Genomic DNA, 13,983 nt, shown 5'->3' with positions numbered 1-13,983 from the left:
AAAATATACATTTGGTTTGTATTGTAATTATAGCATAGAAATTGTCATCTCTTCGTTATTTGGGGAAATTGCCAGGCAATAACTGTATATAGCCTTGCAACTATCCTGATCATTTCAGAGACTTCCAGTGGTGGAAGATGATGTAGTTATATCTACCATGTATGCCTGTATCTAATTGTCTTTAGATGTTGGTGACGACCCCCGAGAAGTGGGATGTGGTGACCAGAAAGAGTGTCGGGGATGTGGCCCTGACCCAGCTCGTTAAACTCCTCATCATCGATGAGGTCCACCTCCTCCATGAGGATCGCGGTGCCGTCATCGAAAGTCTCGTCGCAAGAACACTTCGACAGGTAATGACTGGGAACCAAGGGCTTAAAGCCATTTTTGCAATACAGGAAAAGTATGTTGATGTTGTCAACATTAAATGAAACGGCACAATCACTCAAGGCCTGGACAGCATTTAGGGAAAGAAATTGTCGGATGGTCTATCTGGCAAAATCTGTTTCATTCTACCGTACAATATTATACACTCGTGCCTCTAAGCCGATCACAACAAAGGGACACTGTCAGATCTATAGATGACATGTTGGAGGATGACAGATGTTGATGACGCACTCCCCAGCCGTCCTCTAGGGCCAAGAGACAATTGCAAAATTAGTAATCGGCATTCCTTTCGCCACTTGTCAAGACATTCTTTCCCTTGTCATTTCTAATTGCCTCCTGGCGTTTGAGAGCATGCAGGGGGATCTTGGAGAGAATTTCATCAATATTTGTCGGATCTGACAACTTTACTTCATTTTGATTTAGAAGCAAAGGTGTCTGACTGTTTTTCTGGTAACTGTCGGATAAAACATACGACAATTAAGTTTCTTCTTGAAACGCATTCCAAGATTTATTTAACAAAACTTTGACAAACAAAAAAATCGAATGAAATATTACCTACATATGCATACGTCAACAATATCTATTTTCAATCAATGATCCTGCTAGAAGCCATATTTTGATAGTTAGATCTTCCGTCTCTGTTTCAGTTGTAGTAGATTAATAAATTGTTTTAGGTGGTGGTAACATCTTTTTACTTTTAATGACTTTTTTATTATTGATGTAATTAAGGTTGATGACCAGGATCCCAAGGGGTGAATACCATTTCCCTGCCCCTAGTTATACCATGATGAGGGTTAATAAAACATTCAAAGATTCAATGTACATTTTGTATGTTTCCAGGTGGAATCCTACCAGAACAACATCCGGATAGTTGGGCTGTCTGCAACCTTGCCCAACTACAAAGACGTTGCTAAGTTTCTCCACGTCAATCTCAACACCGGATTGTTCTACTTTGATGGCCGATTCAGACCAGTGCCCCTTCAACAGACGTACATAGGTGTGTTGAAACCTGATCTCGGCGGGTTTACCGAACAACGCACAAGAATGGACGGCGTCTGCTATGAGAAAGTTCGTGACCTTGTTGATAAGGGTCATCAGGTAAAACTGAAATATGAATGTGGAATATCATTCAATATGATGAGAGTCTGATCATGTATTTAAAACAAATAACTCTCATCTTATAGATGTACACTATGCATTTTCATAACATGTTTACACTATTCATATTAGATCTTATCTACAAGCCATGAAAAATTATTAACAAATAACGGTGATCGCTAAAAAGTTTAGCTCTTGTTTTAAATGATTCTTACCATAGATATTCAAATAAAATAACATGGTAAGTTACCTGCATTGCCTTTTTTTGTACACAACATTTCAAACACCTACCACTGCGACATACCCACTCTCTCACCCACACCCACCCTATACACCACGGCCCCGGGTGTGGTATACATGTCATTAAGAACACCTTGTAATAATATCCCACCGCTGCCACCATATACTAAATTTGACATTCGGAGAATGTTTTATGAAGCAGTTGCAAGCTCCCATGTGATTGGCTGAAAGCAACTTTGTCAACAAATCCCCTGCGAGTAGCTCCATGAAAAGCGAGTTACGGTTTACCAGGGCCTCTCTTTACGAATATCGGAACGGCATAACACATAAGACAAAGACATCGCTGTTGAAATACCAGAGGAAATCTTTAACAAAATAACATGATTTAGTCGTTTGTAACGTCATGATTGTGTAACTTGCGAGTAGCTTTATCATGTTTATGAAACAACCCATATATTTCCTCTACTCTAATTGGTCTACAGGTTATGGTGTTCGTGTTTGCTAGGAACGCTACGGTGAAATCCGCCAATGACCTTCTGGACAGAGCAAGACTCCACAATTACACCGAAATGTTCAAAGCTGAAGAGAACGAGGAGTTTAATGCTGCTCGCGAAGAGGTACATGTACTATATACGGATTCGTGAAAATCACAAAGATATGACATAAATAAATTCGGTCTGAGAGTGACCAACCGTATCATATGGACCCTATCCATCTCTGGTGTCACCAAAACTAAGCAAACAAAGTGCGTTTGTATATCAACAACAACCCCATCCCTCTCCCTCTTCTGTTTTATCGTCTATGCCTTTATTTGGTTGTTATCGAGTTTGTGCTTTGGTAATCATGGCCTCGAGTAGGATTGCTACTTTAAAAACCATTACAGTATTGATCAGCATATACATTGGTGCTAAAAAGTTAGTGAACCCCACCAGAAAATGCACTCATTTTTGTCGAGTGTTGAATGGCGAGCCTTGAGAAACAAACTTCATTGAATGTAATATCACCTGACTTCACAATTAAATATCAAAAGATGGCAGAACTTGAATACTTTTAGATAATTGTGTTCGTTTTCCGGTGGGATTCTCTAACTTTTTAGCACCACTGTATAGTAACAAAGATATAAGCCCCTCATAATCGAAATAAGAATTGTTTTATTTTAACTTCAGGTGCAGAAATCCCGTAACATGCAGTTGAAGGATTTGTTCGATTCGGGGTTTTCCATCCACCATGCCGGCATGCTTAGGCAGGACAGGAACTTGGTTGAACGCTACTTTGCTGCAGGGCTTATCAAGGTTCTCTGCTGTACATCTACCCTTGCATGGGGAGTCAACCTTCCAGCCCATGCAGTCATTATCAAGGTATGTGCAGCGGCAGATCCGTGGCAAGTGACGTTATCAGTATTAAGAGCAGGAAGACTTTAATTTTTCTGTCCTTCAAAGAAAACTAAATAGGCTAGGGGTCTATCCATGAACTTGTTCATTAGTTACGCATATATTGACAAACGACTTGTGACCCTTTCTTGTAGTAAGTGAATTGCCAAAAAATATCATTGGTGACGATTTAATTCCTAGTGGAAGGTCACCAGTCATATATAATCAACATCTTCCATTAACTCCGTAATTTTGCCCATTCAGCTCTGATCATTTGTCAGGAATGATATCCAATTTAGTTTCGTAAGATCGGTCGATGGGCCTATTGGTTTAAGGAGCAATGAATCCTCATCACATAGCAAAGTGATTCCTACTGTAAGTCTATTAAAATATTTTCAATCATTTCTAGGGCACACAATTCTACAACCCTGATAAGTCTAAGTTTCAGGATATCGGAATCCTGGATGTCCTGCAGATCTTTGGCAGGGCAGGGCGCCCTCAATACGATACGTTTGGAGAGGGGTACATCATCACTACTTATGACAAACTTGTCCACTATCTGAAGCTCATGATGGATCAAACACCGATAGAGAGTCAGTTCATCAAGCGTCTGGAGGACAATCTCAATGCAGAGGTATTTACAAATAAAATGTCCTTTATAAGGCGAACGAAAGACTACCTTAATTGCTTGTTTTTGGTAATCAGTAAGATTGTCAGGATTACCATTGCAAACTAACTTTGAAAAATATTGAACAAACATTCAGATCATAACCAGCATTTTGAAGTATTGATTAAAGGGATGCTTCGGGCTGAGAATAATACGATTTAAACGGATGAAGAATAATCAGACAAACAAAACACTGAAAATGTGATCAAAATCGGACTAGGATTAACAAAGTTATGGTATTTCAAAGATTTGCATTATTCCGGTGAAACAGTTCTAGACATGGCTTCATGAATATTCAATGAGCAACTTGATGATGCATTATCCCCACTTGTTCTTTTGTATTTTATTATATCAAATTAGGTTTATTCAAAAAAATTCTGCCAAAAGCTATAAAAAAATTGGATTGACGACTGATTTAGTGCATTAGAAATTCATTGCTGCAACTTATTTCATTATAAAGGAGACACATTATTCACACACGTATGGAAAGAATGATACTAATATGATTTCATGTAATTACATAAGAAAATGAAAGTGGGGATGTGATATCAGCCCACCTCATGAATATTCATGATGACGTGCATATAATTCAATAACTTTGTTATTTGTAATCCGATTTTGATGAACTTTTCAGCATTTTGCTTTGTGAATTTTACTCTACAGTGTATTAATTTAGATATCAATATTTTCATCCCGGGGTACCCCTTTAAGACTTTTGTCGAAATGATTGGTTTTCCTTATTTGATCCTTTCAGAATTATTTTAACCTGTATCCGTGTGGATTAACTATTTTCAATCTAGAGTAGATGTTTAACTAGTCCGCCTAGGATGGAACCAGGATACTTTTTGAAAGATGGGGGAACAAGTTAGCACGGGGAAAGTATAATTTATCGTTAGAATGAAGATAAGGATCTTGAATGATTCCCCTTCGAGCCATATATTTTGACAATATTCTTATTTCTAGTAGTTTTTGCTTTTCCTTGTATTCATTTTCCATTTTATTTCTATTATCAACAGAAGGCTCATGATTAAATATGATAATATCTTGTAATATAATGCTGAAGTATTGCATACAAAGTTTGAGAAAGAAAAGGCACATTGGTTTCAATCGTTGGTGGCACTATGGGGTGTGCAAAACAGGTCAGCTTTTGTTTAATTTATAAAAGAAGAAGGAGAGAGAAAAAGTACTGTTAAATTGTTCATCCTTAAAACAAAACACATGGTAGATATGATGTCTATCTTGGACCCAATTCTCCTGCTTTCATCGTGATTGGCATGGTGTATCAAACCTTTAGTATTCACTTAGCATAAATTATATTCAAATTCTTTAGGTTGTTCTTGGCACTGTGAGTAACGTGAAGGAAGCAGTTCGATGGCTCAGTTACACATACATGCATGTGAGAAAGCTGGCAACTAATAAGCTTTTGACAAGGGTAAGTGTTTATGATTTAATATTTTTACGATTAGTATCTATAGCCTCTGTAATAACGATTCGTTTTGCCCATTATTATGAACCTATGATACACTGGTCAGCGATATCATACTGGATATAAATGCTACAATGAATAGTATTAGTATCAGCAGCAGCAGTAGATGTAATAGTAGAAAAGAATAGAAGAGTAGCCAATGTAGAAATATTTGCAGTAACAATAGATGTATATTAGTATAATAGTATTCATTATGATAGCAATGCTTGATTTCGTAAGTAAAATGCAAATAGAATTAGGCCTATTTATATTCGATTTTAAAGTAGTCATGAAGTATTGTGCAACATTGTGCGTAGCCATATCGTAGGGATACTATTGGTAGTAGAAATTTTAAGGGTAATAGCAGTATAGTAAAAAGAAGTGTTAGTAACTATAGTAGTGGAATTAACAGTAATAGTCGTAGTATAGGTACTAGTAGCAACAGTAGTAGTTGTGGTTATAGTAGTAGTTGTAGTAATATTAGCAGTAGTTGTAGTAGTAGTAGTAGTAGTAGTATTGGTAGTAGTAGTAGTAGTAGGAGTAGGAGGAGTAGTAGAAGTAGTAGTAGTAGTAGTAGTAGTAGTAGTAGTAGTAGTAGCAGTAGTAGAAGTGGTGGTGGTGGTGGTAGTAGTAGTAGTAGTACGTACGTACGTAGTAGTAGTAATAGTAGAATTTGATTTGATTTGATTTGATTTTTATTCACCAACGATAACAACATATTTACAGATGTTTACATATTACATTATTATGTCATGCATATAAATATTACAGAAATGAAACATACATGTATATGTTAAGAGCTGATAAAAGGGACCAGAAAATAGCACAAGTGCTAGTCGAGCCTGGCCCCTACACATATTAGTAATATAGGCGAATATTGAACTTTAAAGTATGTTTTTTTTTAAAACACAACAAAAACAACAACTACAAAAAAACAAAATAAAATTATGAGTGTAACATTTTATGTTATATACAGAGCAATATGATAAGTTATTGATTTAATAAATGATTTTGTAATGAATTCCTGAAATCGTTTCTGGATACTTTTAGTTTGATGGCTAATGGTACATTATTCCAGTAATCACTTCCTAAGAAAGATAGAGAGAATTGTCCTTGAGTAGTCCGTAATTTTGGTAAATGTACTTGTCGACCTTCTTTTTGTCTTGTTGGGTATCTATGCTCTATTACATCGCAATAATCTACTAAAGAGTGAGGTAAGTTATTATTACCCAGGTCATACATGAAGGTACATATAGATAAATTGTGCATTTCAAATACATTTAGGATCTTTAAATTCTGAAATAATACACGTGTATGAGCTCGCCACTCACTGAATGTGATGGCACGTACTGCCATTTTTTGGGTGTAAAATATACAATTTAAGCTACTCTTGTAAGTACTCCCCCACACCTCGATTCCATAACTTATGTGTGGCTCTATGAATGCCTTGTATAATAATACTAATGTATATTTTGGTACAAAATGTCGCAACCGAAATATAATTCCTACTCTTTTACGTATACATGAATTAACTATTCTAATATGGTTCTTCCAAGTTAGATGTTTATCTAATGTTATACCTACAAAAGTTGCTTCATTAACCTCTTCAATCTCCTCTCCGGCTATTTCCAATTTACCAGCTAGTCTAATATTTTTCCTTCTGCTACCAATCAACATGAATTTCGTTTTCATAGAGTTGATAGTAAGCTTGTTTGCAACACACCATTCTTGTATTTTATTTATGTTAATATTGACTTCATTTACATCAATTTCATCTTGTCCAGCTGGGAAGGTATGAAATAGATTAGAATCGTCTGCAAATAATCTGAAATTGAAATAATTAGAAACAGATGGTAGATCGTTTATATACAGTAAAAATAATGTTGGTCCTAGAACCGAACCTTGAGGAACACCGCATGTGATTTCCATTTTCTTAGAGACTGTCTCTTCATATTGAACAAACTGATATCTTCCTCTAAGATAGTCTTCGAACCATTTAAGCGGGAGACCGCGTATTCCATAGTGAGAGAGTTTGTTGATTAAGACATTATGATTGATCGTATCAAATGCTTTTTTGAAGTCAATGAATATCCCAAGTGTAGCTTTACTCTCATCAATTGCTTTTAAGAGAGTGTTGGACAAATTTATTAATGACAACTTAGTACTGTACTTCTTACGAAAACCATACTGGTGGTGGTAAAAAGCATTGTTTGTTTCTAAAAACTGTACTAATCGCCCGTTTGCTACTTTTTCGAAAACCTTTCCGAGCACTGGCAAAACAGATATTGGTCTATAGTTTCCAGGTTCATCTTTTGGTCCCTTTTTGTGGATAGGCGTAACTTTTACTATTTTCATTTCATCTGGTACCCTCCCACATTCTAAAGATAAATTAAAGATATATGCCAGGACACCTGAAATGTAAACAGCACTATCTCTTAACAATCGTGCTGGTAAATTATCATGACCACAAGCTTTCTTTTCATCTAGAGTTACAAGATGATTAAAAACCTCATCCTCAGTCACAGGTTTCCAAAATAAAGAATTGTTAACTCTTGCCCCTAAGTAACGTCTATGTGACACATTTTCATTTGGCAAAGTATCTGCTAGATTCGGACCAATATTTACAAAGTAGTTATTGAATTCATTGACAATATCATTTATAGATGTAATGAGGTTATTGTCTCCATTGACCTTTTTGATAAGCCTGTCTACTTCAACAACCCTTGAATTTTTTTCTTTCCAACCAATAATTCATTAATGATTTCCCATGTCTTACTCGTGTTACATCGGTTTTCATATAGTAAATTGGTGTAATAAGTACGTTTTGCATTCTTTAAAATCGTAGTGAGCAAGTTTCTATATTTTTTATATTTCTTCACAATATCTTCATTGTAGTTTGTCTTTAGGACTTTTGCATATAACTTCTGTTTAACACGTATTGATTTAATTATTCCTGTAGTTATCCAGACCTTCTTTTTGATATCTTTCTTTTTTCCAATTTGTTTAGTTTTCATAGGTGCATGTTTGTTACATATATATGAGAAAGACTTGCAAAACGTAGAGTATGCAATATTTACATCATGGCAGTTTAATACCTCTTCCCAGTTGAAGACAGAAAGGTCTTCTTTAAACTGTTCAATATTGAATTTTCTGTAGCATCGATAGGTAATTTTCTTTTGATTTGAACATAACTTAGCCATGTTCTTGAATACTACAAACACTGGAAAATGGTCAGAGATATCAGTATGTATGACCCCTGAATGAGTTTCAACAGTATCAACATTTGAATAAATGTGATCTATTAAAGTTGAAGAGTCCTTGGTTACTCTTGTCGGTGATTTTATTAATTGTTCTAAACCCACACATTGTAGAGAAGAAGTGAAGTCATCAGCTATGTCTTCTATACTTAAAATATTCACATTAAAATCACCTAACAGTACACACTTACGTTTATCTACCTTAATTGTTTGTAGTATATCTAACAGACTATCTTGGAATTCTTTTACATTTGTATTTGGTTTTCTATATATCACGGCTATGATTATCTTTAGCTCATCAGTAATATTAACTTGTAACCACAGAGATTCTGCATGGGCAATGTCATAACTTAAGCGAGTATATTTCAAATTTGATTTAATATAGGCTCCGACTCCTCCTCCTCTCAAATCATCCTTGCGACCATCTACTTCAAGAGTATACCCTTGTAAATTTAAAACAGAGGTATTAGACGCATTCCAGACTTCTGATAAGCCAATTATATCAAATTTAGTATTCATACTATCTTCATACAACAGTCTAAGGTTATCAATATTTTTCACTAAAGAGCGTATATTTATGTGGGTTAATTTCAAAGATAGGGATGTCTCAAAATTTAGGACTTTGTCAATATTACATGGTAATAACTCGTAAGAAATATTTGTATCATCCATTATTCATATTATCAGACATATTTATCAGACATATGCAGGCTAGTCAAGTTATTACTCCATATAATGTAGCTTGAAGTTTTGGTAGTTGATAGTGTCCAAGCCAACATCGAAGAGATCGTCCGGAGAAGCGATCGTCTTGTAACTGTCATCCGTGAGCTTACATACAATGTTCCCGTTATGCGTACTCACTCTCTTCACAAGAGGACTTGCTTTTGCTGTCTTTAGGACAGCAAATCTCATGGGGGTAATATCCTCATTGATGTATACACCATCCATGCTGCTATCCCATTTTAGTTTGAAACGGCCAGCATGGATGGCATCTCTCTTGCTCCTTGACACAAGGCGAACCAGAATCTGCCTCACCTTCCCTTCTGATTTTCTCCCTATGCGATGGCAGGTAGAAAGGTCCTCTTTCTTGATGGTTACTCCAGCTTTTGCTGCACATTGAATAACTTTGCTCTTAAGCTTCTCCTCACTTTCCTCCTTTTCTGCACCTTGCTCACTCTCCTCTTCTGTCTCCTCTTCCTCCTTCACACCTGTGATGCGGAGATTGTCCCATTAGTAGTAGAAGTAGTAGTAGTAGTTGTTGTTGTTGTTGTTGTTGTTGTTTTTGTAGAAGTAGCCACAACATCATTATTAGAAGATGTAATAGAAGGGAAAAAAGAAGTAGAAGCGGAAGTAGTAATAGTAGCAGTAGCAGGAGAATTTTTAATATGATAATTATTTTTGTTTTATTAACTTATGAAAATAAATATATCTCGAATATTAAAAAGAAGTATTAGTATCAATATTAATATTAATTATGATAGCAATGCTTGATTTTCTAGGAGAGTGCAAAATGAAAAAAATAATTAATTCTATCTAGAGTAGATGTTAAAATAGTAATGTAGTATTTGGCCCCGTTTTTAAGGAACCATGTCATATTGATAGGCCTACTAATAGAAGAACTTTAATTTGTATATTCCATAGCCTTATCACTTTCCTGATTATTTTGTCAAACTATTCTTTCAGTTCATTGCCTTGTTAACACGGAATGGCCGATTAATCGTTCCCATTGTTCTAATCTTTCTTTTCTTTCAAATTTTTATTCTTTTTTAAGGGTGACCCTGATATGTCGAGGTACCGTGAGCAGCTCATAAAGGACTCGGCACAGGCCCTGCACCGTGCCAAGATGGTTGTTTACTACAAAGACTGTGGCACTTTGGACTACACAGAGATCGGGCGAATCGCAAGCCATTTCTACATAAAGCAAGCCACCATCATGCTTTTCAATGCCTCTTTGGAGTTGTGCCGAACACGTGGAGAGATACTCAAGTTGGTGGCAAAGGCTGCGGAGTTCAAACAAGTAAAGGTATGTCGTGGAGTAAACTGTGATAAAAGTGTGATATAGATAGATATACATGATTTTTGTCTCACCTGCATAGCAGAGTGAGACTATAGGCGCCGCTTTTCTGAGGGCGGCGGCGTCAACACCAAATCTTAACCTAAGGTTAAGTTTTTGAAATGACAGCATAACTTAGAAAGTATATGGACCTAGTTCATGAAACTTGACCATAAGGTTAATCAAGTATTACTAAACATTCTGCCTGAGTTTCAGGTCACATGATCAAGGTCAAAGGTCATTTAGGGTCAATGAACTTAGACCATGTTGGGGAATCACCATCAAAATCTTAACCTAAGGTCAAGTTTTTGAAGTGATCATCATAACTTAAAAAAGATATGGACCTAGTTCATGAAACTTGGACATAAGGTTAATCAAGTATTACTAAACATCCTGCTTGAGTTTCATGTCACATGACCAAGGTCAAAGGTCATTTAGGGTCAATGAACTTTGGCCAAATTGGGGGTATTTGTTGAATTACCATCATAACTTTGAAAGTTTATTGGTCTAGTTCATAAAACTTGGACATAAGAGTAATCAAGTATCACTGAACATTTTGTGCGAATTTCAGGTCACATGACAAACATCAAAGGTCAATGAACTTTGGCCATAATGGGGTATCTGTTGAATTACCATCATAACTTTAAAAGTTTATGGATCTGATTCATGAAACTTGGCCATAAAAAAAATCAAGTATCTTGAACATCCCGTCTGAGTTTCAGGTCACATGACCAAGTTCAAAGGTCATTTAAGGTCAATGAACTTTGGCCATGTTGGGGGTATTTGTTGAATTACCATCATATCTCTGTAAGTGTATTGGTCTAGTTCATAAAACGTGGACATAAGAGTAACCAAGTATCACTGAACATCTTGTGCGAGTTTCAGGTCACATGACCAAGGACAAAGGTCAATGGACTTTGGCCATGTTGGGATTATTTGTTGAATTACCATCATAACTGTATTATATTGGTGGTCGCATGTCATAAGGTGGTCCAATTTCGCGATCGAACAGGGTAAAAATGTTCAAAAAAGTTATATTTTTATATGTTATAGGTATTACCATTCTTCAAGTAATGAAAGAGGATTTTATCCTAAAATACCTCTATTTTTTTCTTAAAATGACTAATTTATATCTAGTTAATACATTGAAATCAATGTTAATTTGTATTTTCAAATGCGTTTTTCTCAAATTGGACCTTCTGCACATAGAATGGTGTAAAAAATTAATGCTACATTGGATTTTATCCTAAAATACCTCTATTTTTTCTTAAAATGACTAATTTATATCTAATTAATACATTGAAATCAATGTAAATTTGTATTTTCAAATGCGTTTTTCTCAAATTGGACCTTCTGCACATAGAATGGTGTAAAAAATGTATGCTACATTGGATCACCCTAGTATTTTGCAGTTGTAGTATTTGAAAATCAATGCTTACATGTATTACAACAGAAAATGATAATCTGTTATTGCATGCATATTAATTTTACAGCTAATTTGAACGATGTTTAATTTTGCAATTTTTTTTCCAAAAAGGTGACTCTCACCCTTACTTGCCTTGCAAATTCACTACCCCATGAATAGAAAAAGGTTTCTTGCAATGATACAAGACTTAAAAATAATGAAGTTTGAAAAATAAATAATTAACATTTTTTTGCTAAAATTTACTAATTAGATAGGTTGCAGATTGGAGCTAACATGTATATGTAGCTAATTCTTGAATATTTTCAAAGTTGTCAAATTTGAATAAAACTTAGTTGTTCTTTAAATTTAAACTGACAAGAAATATGAGACTGACAGTCTGTATACATGTATATATGACATAATAGAATATATTATGGCATAATAAAACATGTTTCAGTTATTTAAGTTAATTAACTTAACATAATTTACCTGCATGCCTATACATTTTTTATGAAGGTACATCAACTTAAAAAAGTGATACCTTGAGTCTTTAAATAATTCTAAAGTGAAATTAGACCTATTCTATATTGAAATTTAAAAAAATAAGGGGGAAAAAGGTTTTTTAATGTATATATAGGCTAACTTTTTCCTACTTAATCAAGTATATTAATTAGGCAGATCATTAATAATGTAACTGTGTTGGGACATTGAAATAGTCCCAAAAGTTTGTTTTTGACAATAAATCAACTTTATTTTGTTTAAGTAGTGACATTCAACTCAACAAATGCTTTAAATTAACACAAATCATGAGTTAAGCATCACATTTCAACATTTTATCATTTTCCGCATCCACCGGCTCCGCCACCCCTGTAACTTCAAACTTAATGTGCTGTGGTTTTGTTGCTGACATTGTATTGATCTAATTTAAAATAATGTATTTAGCCTATAGTTCTAGCTTCAAAATGAGACCTTACACAACAAATTTGGCCATGGAGCTGTGATGTAGAGCAATTTATCCACACCACTGCGTGAAAATTTGTTCATACGCCACCCTTTTTGCATACCCAACTTATGAAATGCGACCTGGTCTAGTTCATAAAACTTGGACATAAGAGTCATCAAGTATCACTGAAAATCTCATGCGAGTTTCAGGTCACATGACCAAAGTCAAAGGTCATTTAAGGTCATTGAACTTTGGCCATTTTAGAGTTTATTATTAGATTGCTGTCAAAACTTATAGATATAGATATATACAGTATATAGATATAGTGTATAAAATGTGGATATAGGGGTAATCAAGTATCACTGACAAGTTTTAGGTCACATGATCAAGGTCAAACGTTAATAAACATAGTATTGTATCATTATATGAATGGTGTTTTTTGTGAATTATGTTATAGTAGTTTTCAAAGTCAGCACTGCTGCTATATTGAATCGCGTGATGCAGGTGAGACTGCCAGAGGCATTCCACTTGTTTATTTCCCTCATCCCTAACAAATGCACATCATTTCTCGTTCATTTAGCAGACAGTTATAAAGTATACGAAATCAACACTATATCACAAACTTAAAATGAACACTTGTCAGAACATGCTAAGGAAACAAAAATGGGCACTGACCCCCCCCCCCCCCCCAAAAAAAAAAAAAAAAAATGGGCATTTATCATTCATCAAAATAATGGGAAACCATGAGACATGTTGCTGTTTTTTTGCATTACAATTAGGTTCGGAAAGAAGAAGAGAAAGAACTTGAACAACATAGGAACTATGACTGTGAGGTCCACGTGAGCTCGGTCAAGGATTCGCCTGGCAAGGTCAATGTTCTTTTGCAGACTTATATCAGTGGAGGAATCTTGTCTTGCTTTTCTCTAGTGTCGGATACAAACCATGTCGCACAGGTACGGTTTTGTTTACGGCGATATTAATCGAGTCGATTCGATATGAATGCATGATAAAATGTCAAAGGCCAGTTTCAATGATATGCACACTGTCCAAGCAGGTAATGAAATTAACAGAATGTATTTCACTATGAACAATGAAATGAAT

The 13,983-nt window shown here is 35.2% G+C and overlaps 1 protein-coding gene across 1 annotated transcript in view; it reads left to right on the top strand.

Annotated features, from left to right (window-relative positions):
• Nucleotides 1-13,983, top strand: part of LOC129259614 (activating signal cointegrator 1 complex subunit 3-like) — a 29,977-nt gene that overhangs the window by 14,952 nt on the left and 1,042 nt on the right. Inside the window, exons 11-20 of the mRNA XM_064098946.1 lie at nucleotides 186-350; nucleotides 1,225-1,482; nucleotides 2,205-2,339; nucleotides 2,889-3,080; nucleotides 3,502-3,726; nucleotides 5,090-5,197; nucleotides 5,592-5,595; nucleotides 9,809-9,819; nucleotides 10,253-10,504; nucleotides 13,662-13,835. Coding sequence (XP_063955016.1) covers nucleotides 186-350; nucleotides 1,225-1,482; nucleotides 2,205-2,339; nucleotides 2,889-3,080; nucleotides 3,502-3,726; nucleotides 5,090-5,197; nucleotides 5,592-5,595; nucleotides 9,809-9,819; nucleotides 10,253-10,504; nucleotides 13,662-13,835 — 1,524 coding nt within the window. The remainder of the gene's footprint in view (nucleotides 1-185; nucleotides 351-1,224; nucleotides 1,483-2,204; nucleotides 2,340-2,888; nucleotides 3,081-3,501; nucleotides 3,727-5,089; nucleotides 5,198-5,591; nucleotides 5,596-9,808; nucleotides 9,820-10,252; nucleotides 10,505-13,661; nucleotides 13,836-13,983) is intronic.

This window comes from Lytechinus pictus, chromosome 4, assembly GCF_037042905.1.
Source record: "Lytechinus pictus isolate F3 Inbred chromosome 4, Lp3.0, whole genome shotgun sequence".
Classification (NCBI taxonomy): domain Eukaryota; kingdom Metazoa; phylum Echinodermata; class Echinoidea; order Temnopleuroida; family Toxopneustidae; genus Lytechinus; species Lytechinus pictus.
This window is presented reverse-complemented; position numbering and strand designations above follow the sequence as displayed.